This window comes from Diabrotica undecimpunctata, chromosome 4 (genome assembly GCF_040954645.1).
Source record: "Diabrotica undecimpunctata isolate CICGRU chromosome 4, icDiaUnde3, whole genome shotgun sequence".
In the NCBI taxonomy this organism is placed as follows: domain Eukaryota; kingdom Metazoa; phylum Arthropoda; class Insecta; order Coleoptera; family Chrysomelidae; genus Diabrotica; species Diabrotica undecimpunctata.
In genome coordinates this window covers 14,842,850-14,860,416 of record NC_092806.1, presented here as the reverse complement: position 1 = coordinate 14,860,416, position 17,567 = coordinate 14,842,850, and the positions used below count along the sequence as shown (strand labels likewise).

At 33.9% G+C, this 17,567-nt stretch overlaps 1 protein-coding gene across 4 annotated transcripts in view; it reads right to left on the bottom strand.

Annotated features, from left to right (window-relative positions):
* Positions 1 to 17,567, bottom strand: part of LOC140439217 (uncharacterized) — a 38,449-nt gene that overhangs the window by 11,901 nt on the left and 8,981 nt on the right. For all 4 annotated transcript variants that reach the window (XM_072528986.1, XM_072528985.1, XM_072528983.1 and 1 more), the window contains 3 exons: positions 14,599 to 14,742; positions 6,390 to 8,881; positions 3,603 to 3,827 (listed from right to left, as the gene is read on the bottom strand). In XM_072528986.1, the coding sequence (XP_072385087.1) occupies positions 3,603 to 3,827; positions 6,390 to 8,881; positions 14,599 to 14,742 (2,861 nt within the window). The remainder of the gene's footprint in view (positions 1 to 3,602; positions 3,828 to 6,389; positions 8,882 to 14,598; positions 14,743 to 17,567) is intronic.

The window sequence follows — 17,567 nt, the reverse complement described above, 5'->3', positions numbered from 1 at the left end:
GACCGATTTCTCTCATCTGTGCTACGGGAAAACTGTTGGAAAAAATAATAAACTCTAGACTACTGTGGACTTTAGAAAAATCATATCTTTTCATAACGGAACAAAACGGATTTCGAAAAAATCGTTCTGCCATCGACAATATCCTTGAACGAAATTCATGAGGCGTTTTCAATTAAATAATTGCATTACTATAACTTTTGACCTAAAACGAGCATTTAATACATGTTGGAGATATATTTTAGAAAAGCTACTGGAATATCAGAGGTCATACTTTAGCTTACATCCAAAATTTTCTAAAACAAAGAACTGTTCAAACAAAAGTAACCAACTGTTTTTCCAATATTCATGTTTAGGAGAATGGTACTCCTCAGGAGTCTGTAATAAGTCCCACATTATTTTTAGTTGCCATTAATAACATAATAACACATATACCCAAACCACTACAAAATCGCTTGTATGCGGACGATCTAGTAGTCTTTATCAAAAGAATAAACATCACATATATGTCCTCAGTTCTGCAGACATTCCTTAAACAATTAGAAATATGATCCCTAAACAGTGGTTCGAATTCTCAGTCTCAAAAACCATTGGACTAATATTTTCCAAGAAAAAATTAGCAACTACACTCGATCTCTTCCCCTACAATAAAAAAAAACGGGTATGGCAGTCCAATGGAACTGCCGGTAGAAGTCATACTTCTATACATGCGTTCGTCGTTACAAATTTATGTGGGAGTCAATCTGCACAATCATTACATATGTAATGCTATAGGTAAGAGAGAGGAACATTTTTATTGCCGAGAGAGAAAGAGAGAAAATATATCTTCTGTCTCTCTCTTACCTATATATTCAATATTCAAACCATCATTAAAATTACAAGGTATGTGGTTTGATCAAAAACTTACCTGGAAAGAACACATCAGTCATCACACTCTAATTTCTAGTAAAAAACTTAATCTATTAAAAATGTTCAGATTATTTCACATTTATTCTTCTTCTTGGGGTGCCCGTCCGAACGTTGGCGATCATTCTGGCTATGATGACTCTGTTGGTTGCTATACGGAATAGCTGTGTTGAGCTCTTTCTATACCATGCTCTCAGGTTAGCAAGCCAGGATATTCTTCTTCGTCTTGGAGTCCTTTTTCCTTCAATTTTACCTTGCAAAATGCATTGGACTAGCTCATATCTGCCTTGATTTCCCATTATATGTCCCAAGTACTGCCCTTCACGATGTTGACCAAATCCGCGGTTGTGTTCATCCTCTGTAGTACTTCATCATTAGTGACCATAGCTCAAAAGCCTGAAGTTTTGATAGAGTTTCCGCCTTCAATGTCCACGTTTCTACTCCGTACAGAAGCACTGGGTACACGTAACATTTAAGGAGCCGTATTTTTGTTTAGGCGAGGCTATGGCTCTTGAACACAGAGCTCATAGTCAAGAATGCACTTTTTGCCTTTCCTATGCGACATTTAATCTCTTGGGTATTGTCCCACGGCTTATTGATTATAGTTCTCAAGTAGTTGTACTGTGAGACACGTTCAATTCTCATTTGGTTCACATACAGATTTGCTCCAGTTATGTTTTCCTTGTTGATGATCATTAGCTTGGTTTTGTTGGTGTTTATATCCAGTCCATATGTTCTACTTGTTTCCGTTATTTTGTTCATTAAGTTTTGCAGCCCAACTCTTCTATGGTATTGAAAAACACTATTGTATCATCTGCATACCGCAGGTTATTGAGTTTGACTCCATTTATTGAGATGCCTTCATCAATATCTTTTAGAGCCTCTTCAAAAATATGCTCCAAGTACAGATTGGATATCATTGGTGAAATTATGTACCCCTGTCTCACTCCCCTCAAGATTTTGACCTGATCTGTATAATCTCCATCTATTCGGAGCACCGCTGGTTGATTCCAATACAGGTTAGCTATTATTTTTAGGTCTCTTCCGTCAATCCCTGTCCTCTTCAGCACTTCCAAAATTTATTCATCCAAACTAATTGGGCGCAATTTGTTCCTTGCATTTCCGATATATTTTTTTGTGGATTACTTTTAAAAACAGCTTCAGCAGATGGCTCATTAGGTTTATGGTCCTATAGTCTTCACAAACTTTTACTCCTGTTTTTTGGGCGTACGATATCCGATTTGAGCCACTCCCGATTTGTATATTTCATTAAATATTTCAGTTATTATTTTTATTTATTCTGCATCTAATAGTCTGAGCAGAAATTTCATCAAGTCCCGGTGCTTTTCCATCCTTCATTTGTTTGACGGCTGCCGATATTTCTTCTGTTAAGATTTCGGGACCTGAATTTTCTTCAATGGTGGGTTCTTGTATTGTTCTAAGATCGTGGAAAAGTTTGGCTCAAGTATTTTTCCCATACTTGCTTTTTATCTTCTTTCGTTGTGGCAAGATTGCCTTCATCATCTGTTATTTTTCTGCTGTTGCGTTTTCGGAACTTTCCAGCTATTTCCTTTGCCTTTCGATGGACATTGAAGTTATCATATCGACTCTGATACTCATCTATTTCTTGACAATTGTTCTGTTTTTTGTTTCTCTTTGGGTTCTCTTATCTTTATTCTGACGATGGTATGCATTCTCTTACATTCTTGGAGATTTTCCTTCTTTTTTTTTCTCTGATCCATAAGTTCAAGTATTTCATCGATCATCCACGATTTCGGTTTCTCTGTATCTTTCTTCAGGTGTTGTTCTTTTATTTTTCTCACTGTTTCTTGTATGATGGTCAGACCTTCGTTTATAGTTCCTGCATTTCTGCATTTTAGCACATTTGTATTGAGGTGTTCACTCACCTTCAGTTGAACATTGGGATCTTTTAGTTTTCTAACATCATACTTCTTCATCGACTTACTTGTAACCTTCTTCATTCTGACTTTGAAATTACCTACAACTGGTACATGATCACAATTTATGTCTACCTCCGGGTATGTTTTGACAGATGTACAGCTGTTTCTATTCCTCTTATTTACTAGTATGTAACCAATCTAGTTTCTTACAATCCTTCCCACAGAATTCTGTGGAGATTTCCAGGTGTACAATTTCCTTGGGTATAGCTTAAACTAGGTGTTCATTATTACTAATTGATTTGCTTCCGCAAAAATCTCCAATGTATCTCCCCGGTCGTTCCGGTTTCGTAGTCCAAATGGTCCAACTGCGGATGTTTTGCTTTGGCGTTGAAGTCACCCAGTTGAAGTCTTGCTTTTTCAACCTTTTCACGACTTGATTAATGCTATGGTATAGTTCTTCTACCTCTTCTTCTGTTTTAAGTGCATACACTTGAATTATATTGATGTCGATCACATTTATTAAGATTTATAAATCTCCTATTAGATCAAAAAGCGAGTACGGTTCAATTGTCTTCTCAACCAAAACAATGTTAAAACCACTTGACCACATACACAACAATGCCCTTAGAATTGCACTTGGTGCTTTTCGCACCACTCCAACAGAAAGCTTATACAGCGAATGCGGAGTACCATCCCATTATAGAATCAAGAGTTTCAATAATGCCATTAGTTGACAGTCACACACCTAAAGGCGATAATAATATCATAATGAAGTAAATTAAACAAAAAAAGAAATACCTGAAATGGTAGAATCGGCAACGCTCCTTTTTAGTCTTTCCAAGGGCGATGATGTTTGTCGTTTCGTTTCTGCTTCTATTCTGTCGGATGTCTCCTTGATTCTAGGTGATTTTTTATTCGATCGATCCCGAGGAGAAACACTTCTTCGAGGCGATCTTCTCCTTGGTGAAGGTGTTCTTTTCCGGTAGTTGGGAGAGTGGCTTCTTCTTGATGAATATTTTCTCCCTATAAATATTAATAATAGGTATTAATAACTTAAAAATATATTATTGCTTTATGAAGGAATATAGACTTTCTAGATCGGAGCTTTGAAAAGGTAAACTGTTATCGAGTTAACAGGGTTTGTCTGTGTAGATAATCATCCTCAATCCGATGAGAAAACAGACTTAGGACCATTGTGTTGATTTCGTTATGGGAAAGACACTTTTGTGATCTGGAGGGAAGGTGAGAGCGAATTTAAAACTTTCTTAAATTTGATAAATTCCATAAACCCTAAGATCCATCTAGTTAACTATGGAAATAGAAAACAACAAAAAGATTGCGTTTTTAGACGTTCGAAATCAAACGGAAGACTTGTGACACAGATTATATCAAAACAAAAAGGGTACGAAGGGTGAAAGTTGTTCTTATATATCTAAATTGTGATGTAACTCACAACAACGTTATTAATTTATAGTAGCATAGTTCTTCGAAACGGGTTCGGTGATAAATAAAAAAAAAAAGAAATATCCTGTGAGTACTAAATAAGGAAACTCAAATTAATGTTTCGGGAAAATAACTAAAAATACATGTTTCATCCCTATAAGATACAGATAAATCAAGAGCTCTATAACGATGATTTTGATGAAGACAGTTTTGTAAAATTATGTCTGATCAAATCAACGCGATCACTAATATCCTGCGGAATGTTTGTTTCAGCGATTAATTTTTTTTAAATCACAATTAAATAAACAAAATTTTCGTTCTTGGAATGACGGAAAACCGCATATTTTTCGAGATCAGCATACACAATGTCCACAAAAAGTTATCTGTATCTTATTATACTCGAAGAGACTATTGATACTCTTATAACCCTCGAGCTAGAAACTCAAATTGATGCATAAGGTAATTTACTCTTACAGGAGGACATCTTTTACATTTCCCGCAGAACGGTGCTCCGTCCGGAAGTCGTTAAATGAGATATTTTCGAGTAGATAGATTAGCAGATGTGTTGCAATTGAATAGCCTCTGAGATCACCGGAGTTACACCCGTTATACTACATATTATGTTATTAATAAAACATAAAACGTCGATTTCCATCATTCAATTCCATTTGAAGTTTTCCAAAATGTTGGAGAGGCGTTCGGAAAGGGACTTTATTATTGTTAAGGTCGAAATGTTATTGTTATAAAATTAATTAAAATATAGAACATGTACCATGTAGACTACATTCTTCCCCTATTAAAAAAGGGTTAGAACGGTGCTAAATAATCGTCTAACCATTTTAACTGAAATAAGGCTCAATAAAATAATTTTATTTACATACTAACTTTCCTTTAACTTTACAATCATTGATCATAAAGTTCATTCGTTTAGCAAATTCCCATCTGATAACAAACGCACGTGTTGATATTCGCCGTCTCATTCGTCAAGAGGCTATTAAATATAATTTATTGCCTTAAGCCAGACAGATTCTCATGTTACAGATCCAAACTTGCCAGCATGTTTAAATTCAAATTGTATCGTGTTGATTTTTAAGTTAATATATTGTGTTATATTTATGTTATAGTTATTGTTGTTATTTACTGGTCGTGTTATTTTTTAGAGTTTAGTTTAATTGTGATTTAATGATTAAATTTCAAGAAATTCTTACACTAATAGTTTCAAAAGTAAATATTTTAAAAAATCATGATACACATCAGTACGACCCTGTTTGGCTTTCACGTGCTTCTGTTGGCAATTGGGAATATGTAAAATGAATGTAGTTTAGTGCAGGCAAGTTCTAAGTATTTTTTGGTAACTTCTGAGCAAACAATGTTAAATTAGACTGCCACTTGAGACACAATTAAAGGTCTTTTAAAATAATGTGTCACTTGAGCCCCCCAACCATTTAAAATTGCAAGGATAACATAATTATACCCGTGCTAACGGGTTGAATCTTAACGGCTAAAAATATTCACTAAGTCTCCACTGTGAAAATAAAATTGGCCTATCCTTCCGATAGTTTGTAGACCGGGCATAGCCAGTTGGGTGGCTTCGTTCATCACTTAACCAAACCCTCGTCTATCGATCCGGCCTAATACTACTGGTCTGTTGCTTCCTTTCCGATCCGGAAACCAATAAACCAGCAGCGTACATTGTACACTGTACAGATATCGCACCGAGATCCATCATCCCTTCCTGCAGTTACTAACGTTCGAGTTTGAAAAAATGTATTAAAAAGGGGAGTGAAAAATTTTTAAAATAGACATCCCCAAACATAAAATCAACATTCAAATATATTTACCAATTACGTCAAAAGGATAAAACCTTAAATAGACGAACGTAGACCCCTTGACAGGAAGAAACCGGTACTTGCACTCGAAGTAAAAATTCCCATAAGTGACTTATGTTAGGACTTCATAAATTGACTATGTATATGAATGCTACCTTGAATAGCTTTATAAAATTGCGGACGTCCAACCGAAAGCTTAAGAATTCTATGGATTCCAGAATTCGTTGGACACCAAGATCCGTAAGCTCCAATACTAAAGGTGGCACGCAAATAGTTTTCCCAAAAAGAGCATTATGAAACTGATATTACTTACCAGGAGACTGCCTGCTTTTATCTCTATATCTGTCAGGCGATTTTCTTCTTCTGGGAGAATAATCTTTTTTAGGCGAATAACCCCTTCGCCTCGGAGGACTGTCCCTTCTTCTATGGGAATCTCTTCTCGGCGAAGGGCTTCTCTTTTTCGATTTATCATCATGACTACGACTAGATCTCAAAGGACTTCTAGATCGACTCCGGTGACGTTCACTAATCGGTTCGGCAGTTTTTTTGGGTTCAGGATTTATAAACTGACTGTCATTTCGAATCGAATGTATAGCTGTATCAAACTGTCCGTAGTCTAAATGTTCTTTCCTTCTTTCTAAGACTGATTTCATTTGTTTCTGATTCTCATCATCAGAATCTCCAAGTTTTAGGTTGGAATTATCCATGAGCGACTTTTTGGTCGGCAAAACTAACGAAGTAAAACTAAACTGAGTTTTCTTCGGAGTTCCACCTTGAGCATACTCAGTTTCATTTTGGATCAACTGCGGAGTTGTGATTGTTGGTTTAGATATTAAAACATTTATCCTATTTGAAGGAGGAAGGTTTAAGGTTATTCCCTGGTCGATTTTAGCTCGGGCCTCTAGAGTTGTCTGTAGTTTTATTTCGTCTGGCATTGGTATGAAGGGTATATCTCTAGCAGATACTACAGTTTGCTGGGGAATAACTTCCGTAACATTTTGGTTCGTTTCGGGCAGCTTGGTTGAATTTATGTCAATCTCGATTGAAGACAGGCGGTTAACGTTAAGTGCTTCAGTAGATTTCGAACTCACAGCCTTCATAAACTCTTCGTATTCGTTTTCCAATACTTTATGTATAGTAACTGAAGAAGAAGGGTCCTTCTCAAAAATATTTGAAGCATTCACACTCAATGCATGGTGTTCAGTCTTCAGTTCTTCAGAACTGGATTTTTTTATGTCCCACCTTCCTTTTTTAGGCGTAGAATCTACATGAGTATTAATAACATTTTGATTTTCGTTGGGTATCTCTTTAGCTTTTTCAGTCTCCAAATCAGTTGGATCTATGTTTATTAGCGGTTTCTTTGGAATATATATTTGTGAATCCCGTTTTTTGAATGGTTTGATATTTAAGGGTATTTCCAGATCTAGAATGGCATCATCATTTTTAGTTTTCTCATCTTCTCTGGTTTCAGTATGTTTATCTTCTACTTTATAGATTTCATCGTCGCTCTCCCATCCTGAATTTAGGTTTGGTTTTATCGTTTGGGCTTCTTCTTCTTCGCTCTCCCAATTATCGTTGAATTCAATAGTTTTCTGTGATGGTATCTTTTGATTTTCGTTAAAATATTCATCAACAGGTTCAGTTTTAATTACGATACTTGGTATTATACTATTGTCAGGTGGTGTGGTATTTTTCTCTCGCACAGGATGTACGTTCTGATCACATTCCTTTTTAATTTCTATTTCTAAGCTTCTGATAGGTTCAACATGAGATTCGGAATCACTCTCCGAATAATTGTTTTTATATTTCTCTTTTCGTTTAACTTTTTTCGAAATTTCTAGGTTTTCAGAAGACTTTGATTTCGAAGGTGCTTCTACTTTTTGCGACGCTTTTTTCTTAGCTTTCCTTTTTAACTTCTTTCTTAAGTCGTCCATTATTGGCGATTTCACGTTAACACTAAGAGCTTTCTTTTTCTTCTTTCTTTCTTTTTTGTTTTCTTTTTTCTTTTTTGCATTAACTTCAGATATTTCCTTCTTTTTCGATTTCTTGCTAATAGTTTTCGGTTTTTTCGATATTTTCTCTTTGTTTTTAGCTTTTTTCTGCTTCTTCTTCTTTCTTTTTTCTTCAGAACTATCACTATCTTCGTAAGAATCGTGTTTTTTAACTTTCTTCTTCTTTTTAGGCTTGGGAATTTCTTCATCCACTGGTTGTTCCAGTTTTCGCTTAGCATTCTTTTTATTTTCTTCATCGGCTGGTTGTTCCAGAGTTCGCTTAGTGTTCTTTTTATGTTTTAATATTTTTTCTTGTGTGTCTGATTGTTCAGAATCTAATTGACGTTTTTCTGGAGTTTGTTCTTCAACTTGTGTAACTTTTAATAATTGTGAGGAGGACGAAATTTCAGGAGTTAAAACGCCCGTTTCATCCTCTGATTTGTTAAGTATTGATTCCGACTGACTCATTTCAGGGGTGTACATTTCGGTATCATCTTGGATCATATCATATACTGGTGATTTCTGTATTATGATTTCTGGTGCTACACGTTGAACTTTTAAATCTTTATTGTCTAAAACAGCATCATTTTGGATTGAAAAAACAGTAGGAATTAAAGAATTGATCGGCTTTTGTCTAATGCTACTACATATTACGATTTCTTCTGTTTCATTATCGTCGTCTTCATCGGAGTAAGTCTGAAGAAAAGACAAGCCCACAGAATTTTCCAGTATTTTACACTCTGGATTAGAAGATTTCCTCCACATCTTGTTATACCACGACTGCGACTGCGCCGTTTTATTATTTGGTGGGGGCCTGGAAATAATAAAAGACCAATAAAAGGCGAGGCTAAAATGAGTTATTCCGAGGTATAGATACTAATTTAACTAACAATTATCATTAATAATTAATTGTAATTAAAAATATGTTTCTCGTTCTAAAGCAAATTTTTGTGGTATAATTTATGTTAATTTCTACATTTTTTTGGGAATAAACCATTTTGAGGCATGTTTTTAATAACAAAACTAAATATAATATAATAATACACTAAAATGTTCAATACTTTTCTTATAGCAGCGATAGTTCGTGGAGAATTAAAATGAACCACGAGCTGGATGAACTAATGCAGAGCGCAGATATTGTCAGTATATAGTCATATAGTCGGTATAGCGTCAGATTTGTAAAATCACAAAGACTAAACTGGCTTGGTCACCTAGAAAGAATGCCAGATAATCGAGCTGTAAAAGTAGTCCAGAAATGGAAGCCCCAAGGAAACAGAACAAGAGGAAGGCCCCGTAAAAGATGGATAGACGACGTAGAGAGGGATCTTAAAACCATGAACATCAGGCAGTGGCAAAGGAAAGTATCCGACAGGGCAGAATGGAAGAACATTGTTAAGCAGGCCAAGACTCACAAAGGGTTGTAGCGCCATTAGAAGAAGAAGAAGAAGACTTTTCTTATAGATTGATAAGCATTTGATAATGGGACGAGTATACAAACCTCATGATTTTCATCACTATGACCTTTTGGGAGTAGTGGATATGCCCTTAAACATATTTATAAACCACACTTTTCCTGATTTATAGGAATTCATTATCCAATTTACCCCTGCAGTCCATATGGTATCTGTATGCTGACAATGGTCTTCTGTATGCCCATAAAGATCCCAGAAAATTAGAAACTGATGTAGAAAAGAACTTAATAGAAATAGATGAGTGGCTTAACTATCACAAACTCACTTAATATGAATAAGTGCAGTTATATGATAATTTCAAATGTAGATGCACATAGGGAGATGCAGTTGATTGAGAGATGGACCGGACCAAGGTACAATCTTATTGCGAATTAACATTATTTTGACTTTTATTTAAATTAATTGGTGTGTCTGTTACCAAAAAAACCTTTTATTATTGTTTCAGATAGTCATTTTAAAATGCCGAGAAGTAAAGTGGGTATCAAAAGACCACATTTAAATGCCCAGGATTTAACTGCAGCCGCAAATAAATGCATAAGTGGTGAATTATCAATTAGGGAAGCAGCAAAGTGCTATAACATATCAAAAACCACGCTGATCAGGCACGTACAATCCTTCAGGCAGTCGGGGGCTTCAGAATTTTCTTATGTTGCTGCCAATAATGTAAAACAAGTTTTTAATAAAGAAGAGGAAGCTGAGTTAAAAATATATCTTCTCACTGCTGCACGCCTCCACTATGGTTTGACGAAAATGGAGGTTCGTACTTTAGCATACCAGTATGCAACTGCAAATAACAAGTCTTATCCGCCTTCTTGGGACCAAAAAAAGATAGCTGGCAAGGAATGGCTGAGGCAGTTTCTTAGAAGACATGAAGATTTATCACTTCGTAAACCAGAACCTACAAGTTTGGCCAGATCAACATCCTTCAATAAAACAAATATATCTTCCTTTTTTAAGAACTACAAAGAAGCTTTGTCTCGTGGAGATTTTTCCCCAGAAAAAATTTGGAATTGTGACGAGACAGGGTTAACGACTGTCCATGTACCACCAAAAATTGTAGGAACTAAGGGAATAAAACAATTAGGTCAAATGACAAGTGGAGAGCGAGGTCAAAATGTAACCTTGATAGCCTCAATAAATGCAATCGGAAATCATATTCCGCCAATGATGATATTTCCGAGGGTTAATTTTAAGCCTCACATGCTAAAAGGTTGTCCAGTTGGAACTATAGGAGGTGCAAATTCGTCCGGCTGGTCAAACGAAATATTGTTTTTGGAATACCTACAACACTTTAAAAATCATGTGAAACCAACAGTTGAAAATCCAGTTATATTACTTTTGGATAATCACGATAGCCACGTGAATGTAAGTGTCATTAATTTCTGTAAGAAGAATGGAATTCTACCGATAACGTTTCATCCCCACACCAGCCACAAAATGCAACCGCTCGATCGAACAGTTTTTGGACCGATGAAAACTTACTATAATACCGCCTGTAGTGAGTGGATGATTATGCACCCTGGACAACCTATTACGATTTACGATATAGCCGAACTTGCAGGTAAGGCATTTCCAAAAGCATTTACTACATCTAATATCCAGAAGGGATTTGAGGTGAGCGGTCTCTATCCCGTCAATGAAAACATTTTTGAAGATAATGAGTTTCTGTCTTCGTATGTAACTGATCGTCCTTTAAACCAGCTTACTGACTCTACTCCTTCTACCTCAAATATTCGTCAAGCAGGAACTTCAGGAAGTTCTATTACACCTGAAATGTTGCGACCCTATCCAAAGGCACCTGTTCGCAAAAAGAAGTTAGGAAGAGCAAGAGGAAAGTCACGAATACTTACCGATACTCCAGAGAAAGATGAAATAGCTACGCTTAAAAAGGGAAAGACGGTATCATTTGAGAAAGTGCAGGCAGTTACAAAGCAAATAGCGACAGAAGATATACAAAATGTGCCAAAGAGAGCTGCTAAGTATGATAGTGAATCAAGTTCAAGTGATGGAGGTACATTTGAGGACTTGGTAACTAGAGAAGAAGAATTATTAAATGACCAAAAAATATATGACTTATCTGAAAATAACGAGATTAAAAAAAGGAGACTTTGTTTTAGTGAAAGTGGCAGGGAAGAAATCTTTTGTTTATTATGTTGCCGAGATACTGAACAGTGGAATTAATAATGAACTTAGATATTTACGTAGAATACTAGATTCCAATAAGTTTATAAACGACTCAACCGAGACTTATGATTTTTTACGCAATGATATTGTACGTAAACTTCCACAACCGCACAAAATAAGCGGAACTGCACGTCACGATGCGCACCTGAAATTTAATGTTAAATTTAGCGGATATAATGTCAAATAAGTTTTTATTTACTAAATTAATCATTAGTTAATCATAATGTTCTGATTATTTTGAGATATTCAATAAAACATTTCAAGATTTGTTCTATTTTTTTTTATAACTGACCCAAGGTACAATATAATGCTGGTCCAAGGTACAATATATGCTGGTCCAAGGTACATTACCAGTTTGTACCTTGGGTCAACATGCAAGGGCCTGCTAAAATATATTTTTTAACTAACTACTAAGCTTAAAATGTGTCAATAAAAAGAAAGCATGTAGCCAAATAGACAAAGTAACTAATACATTGGATAAACTTTGCAAATATATAATTTTAGGATTTAGAAAAAAATAAAAACTAAAAATTGACCCAAGGTACAACACTCTCCCCTAATATCAATCACAAACAGCTTCATCCAACTTGTATCACAGAACAGGGCTATTAAATATGATTTTCAACTGTCACGGCTTCATCCAACAGAAGATCTGTACTGTCCAAAAGGAATACTCAATATTTAATCAATATATACTATGCAAGTTTGCGTATTAATTCATAAATGTAAGCTTTCTCAAGTACATGATGTAATATTTGTAATACAAATAATTTTTTTTACAAATAAAAATACAAATTTATTTGTAAGACAAATAAATTTGTCTCGTTTTCTGGTGGAGGCGCGATGCCTCATCAGATCGTGACGTGTGAGGTATCGTCGGAAAGGGGAGGGGGTAACGAATCTTCTTCTTCTTTAAGTTCCATCTTGTATCGAAGGTTGGAAATCATCATGGCTATACAGACTTTGTTGACTGCCGCTCTAAAAAGTTCTGCACTACTGCATTCAAACCATTCTCTTAAGTTTTTAAGCCAGGATATTCTTCGTCTTCCCACATTTCGCTTTCCTCGGATTTTGCCTTGCATAATAAGTTGTAATAATGCGTATTTTTGCCCTCTCATCACATGTCCTAAGTACTCAAGTTTTCGTCTTTTGATAGTTAATATTATTTCCGCCTCATTTCCTATCCTTCTAGTTACTTCCACGTTCGACATTCTTTGAATTCATGATATTCGTAGGATTCTTCTGTAACACCAAAATTCAAAGGCGGCCAACTTATCCAGATGGACTTATTTTAGTATCCACGCTTCCAAGTCATAAAGAAAAGTAGAAAACGAAAATGTTAACACAAAAAACAAACGCAAAGACATTGCCAAAACGGCATTACAGCATATCTCCGTTGTTATTGGTCCGATCGTGATGTGTGAGGTATCGTCGGAAAGGGGACGGGGTAACGAAGGTGAGGCCCGACGTTTGGTACTTACAAAGTAAGTTTTATAGTTGAAAAAATTAGTACGAATTGTTTTTAATAAATTTCATTTTATTTTAGGCCAAGGAAAAGCCACTTTTAACATTACAACAAAAGAAAAATAGACTAAGATGGTCAAAAGAGCATAAAGATTGGACTCAGTCGCAATGGGATTCAATACAGTAGGAGTCGAGTCATTCGCAGGAAAAATGAAGCTTTCCATCCCGACTGTCTGAAGAGAAAAGTCAAATTTCCTGCATCTGTCATGATCTGGGGCAGCATGTCGTCTAAAGGTGTGTGAAAGTTACATTTTATTACGTTATAAAATATTTTCTATAATTAGGAAATTCAAAAATGTTGTTAGATGCATTAAAACTTCTAAAATTTACGCCGCGCTTTTATTTTTGGTCTCTAAAATTTAATTTTCTTATCAATCTAACGTTGGGTCAACTGATATGCGAAGGGGCTCGTACTAGGCAAAGGGGTACTTTTCGTGCAGGAAAAAAGCGAACTTTTGATGCACAAAGAAGCATATACTCAAATGGCCCGATCTTGTATAATAAGCTACCCAGTAATATGAAGGAAAGTCAACTAGGAAAATTTAAATTTGAACTAAAACAATTTCTTTTTGATAACTACTTTAAGACCAATCAGATTTGAATCATTTAAATTTCTTATTGTATATTTTGAATTAATGGAAAAAATTAATATAGATTACTTAATCAAATTTTGTAACTAAAAATATATGTATTATGTAGATATATCTATCGTTATGTGATCGTTATAAAAAAAGATCGGTTATTATAGAAGTACAGTACATGACTGAATTGTCACTATAACCGAGACAAATAAAGTTCAACTGTCGTAAGATCAAATTTCCCACCAATTGTCAGACCATAATATTTATTTATATTATAATGTATTTACACTTTTTTGAAAAACGTCAAAAATATGTAATTTTAATTTCAATTATTGTAGTTTATCCCTTAAGAAATGTAGTAGTCAATAATATCAGTAGTATTTTTTATTATAATTAATTAAATTAGCTATTTCAAGAAATATACCTGTGAGACAATTCCTAGACAATATATAGATAAAAAGCGAAATTTGACAGTTCACAAATGCTCGTTGCACGCACAGGTTTTCAAGCGACTTTGTTGTTAAATTGCCTCGGTACAATGACTTGTTTCTGTCAGTCAGAATGTACAAAATATGTCCAAAATTTTACACAGAATCAAAAAATGCAATAATATAGGGGGTATTATATTAAAAATAATAAAGTTCATTTGGCCGTTTTAACTAAATGTTTTTTTCATTTGGCCAAACTACTTCGTATTTTTAGAACCTATGCAGTATCGTATTTTGATTATATATTATTTTGAGTATATGGAACAAATTATGTATACTTACTTAGATTGCTTATTAATAACATCTTTGATGGCTTGTTTGCGCGCGCTCGATACTAAGTGAAATAACTGCTCCCTTGATATAAAACTGTCTTTGTTTTTCTCAGAATTAACGCTATACACTAAACGGGGTCGACACTTTGTTATCCTAAAATAAAAACAACTATTAATTGTCATCTCAGTTGCACAGTTTTATTCTTAGTTTATGGTGTCCACATCCTTATAATCACCAATCTGCCTTTTAACGAGATTTTCAGCGGAATAAGATCTGTGAAATATATAAAACTACACACATCGGGAAAATGTAGGTATATTTTTATATGTGATCTATTATTCTATTTGGACAAATGAAACTAAAACAAAGTCGTATATACAGGATGTAGCATTAGTGCGACGAAGTCCAATTACCCATTTTTCATAAGAGATGCAAAAATAAATTATTTAGATAAAAGTTGAAGCATAGATACGATCATATTTTGAAATATACAGGACAGTTCACCTTTACAGGGTGCGGCAAACTAATTTTTTTAATGAAACACCCTTTATATTTTTTTACATTCTTGAACTGTTCTCGTCAAGTAGTCGCTAATGTGTGTTTTTATTAATTTTTACACACCAACAATTTTAACTACTCAGGTATTTATGTTTGTTTTGGTTTTCTCTACGATAGTTTACCTACTATAATTTGATTTACTTACTAAAATTTTTGTGACTGAAAAAGTCGAAAAAAACGTAAATTTTTGAACAATTTGTGTAAAATTGAATGATGTTTAAGTTTACTTAAAATTTTGATTAATAATTATTAGACTTCGGCAAATATGCAAATAAAAATGTAGAAAATATGCGCATAAATATGCACGTGTTTACCCGAAAATATGCAAATATTTTACAAAATATGCATACAAATAAATAAAAAAATCGTAAAATAGTAACAATTTTATTTAAAAAAAAAGTGTACATAACTAAATATTTCCTACTATTCATTAAGATTTACATTTATTTTAAGTAACTACATCATTTTTAAGTATGAATAAACTTATTTAGAATTATGGTAACAATAAATGACCAAGTGGTGTTCAAAATTTTCTAACAAAAACTTGTGGCTTCTGTCTGAGTACATATATTTATATATGGAAAAACTTCGTTCAACATCAACTGATGTAACGGGAGCATTTTTCAAACTTACCAAAACATTTGGTTCTAAATTAATTGTTTCCGAAATATTTCCAGCTAGAACACTGACTACTTCAGAAAGAATATGGTAACCTTTATTTTTTTCCATAGTAGCTTCAAATTTTTTTAAAATATCTTTTCCAATATTACCTCTAACGTTCCGACAACATGACGCAAATTCTTTTATTAATGCTGTACTTTCGAACAATGGCAGTTTTGGTGATTCTAACTGAGTAATTGTTTTTTGAACAAAACTAAAATTTGATTTTATAAATGAAAGTTCTTGTTGAAGCAAGTTACTCTGAAAAGTTTGTTTAGAATCCAAAAGAGATTGGGAACTTTCATCTGTTAACGTATCAATTATGTTCTTTATTTTAACAAAATGATCTGCATAAAAATTAGCTGCTTCTAACCATGTTCCCCATCGCGTTAAAATAGGTTGTGGTGGAAGAGGAATGTTAGGTAGCATTTCTTTATAAAGTTGAATTCTTATAGGAGATTTAAGAAATACTTTTTTGACACTGGATATCATGGTATTTACAAGAGGAAACTTTTTTCGTATTTCCTCTGCAACTCTGTTTAATCCATGAGCTACACAAGTAACATGTATTAAATCTGGGAAAAATATTTTTAAATTTTGTCCTGCTTTCACCATATAAGGAGCAGCATCCGATAAAATAAGCAGTAATTTATTAGAAGGAATAGTTGTCGGAAGAAAAAAAGTTGCTAATGTTTCTTGTATAAAACGCGAAATTGTTAAAGCATTTGTTTTCTCAAGTTGCTGGCATGAAATAAGATGAGATTTTGGTAAGGTATCTTCTTTAAGAACACCAATCAATAAATGAGCAATATACTTTCCTGAGGAATCAGTGGTTTCGTCTACAGATATGTAAAAATAATTAATTTCTTCCTTAATATTAATTAACACCGACGAGTATAGCCCGTTCACATTATTTCTTCTTAGAGACCGATCACTTGGAACATTAAGTTTGCAATATTTTTTAGAAACGAACTAAAATTTACATTTGCTAATTTTGAAAGCGGTATGTTTGCAGACACTAATGCGCGACACAAGTCTTCATTAAAAGTTTCTTGCTCATCTAATTTTTTTGAAGTAGATTGGAAACATTTAGCCATTGAAGTTTGATGTTTTCCTCCTATTTTTCCTTTTTTTGCAATGTGTGAAGCAGTTCTCACATGTTGGTATATCTGAAATTTCTTCTCACATGCTGTCTATAAATAAAAATAAAAACCTTTATTTTAACCCAACCTTTAAAATATAAAAATATACAAGGTGTTTTTGGTTAATCAAATAACTGGTTTGGAAAAAAAAACACTCGCTAAGTGTTTTAAATGCAGTATTAATCCACAAATTAGTTTTTGTTACTAACCATTAGTACATCATATAACTTATTTTAAAATTCAACAAAAGTTTTTTTTTTTTGTTAATTCAATTACAATAAAAATAATTGTGTTTTAGAATAGCTGACTTCATAAAAAAAAGTAAAGGTGAAAAATTTTTCTAAATACACACCATTGTATTGTACCATGGACAATTTTTTCTCACTAAATGAAGCTATTTTTCAGTTAAAAACAACCTACGAGTACTAAATTTCAAGTAAATACGTTTATTGGTTTTAAAGTTATTGTTGTTATTAACTAAAAGAATTTAATTTTTTTTAATTTCAACACCCTGTATCTCGAAAAGTAAATAAGTTTGACCCCTCATTAACTATATCGTTTTGTTCAATTTTTCGAGAAGTATCTACAGTCAAACGTTGTAAGTGTCATTTGGAAACA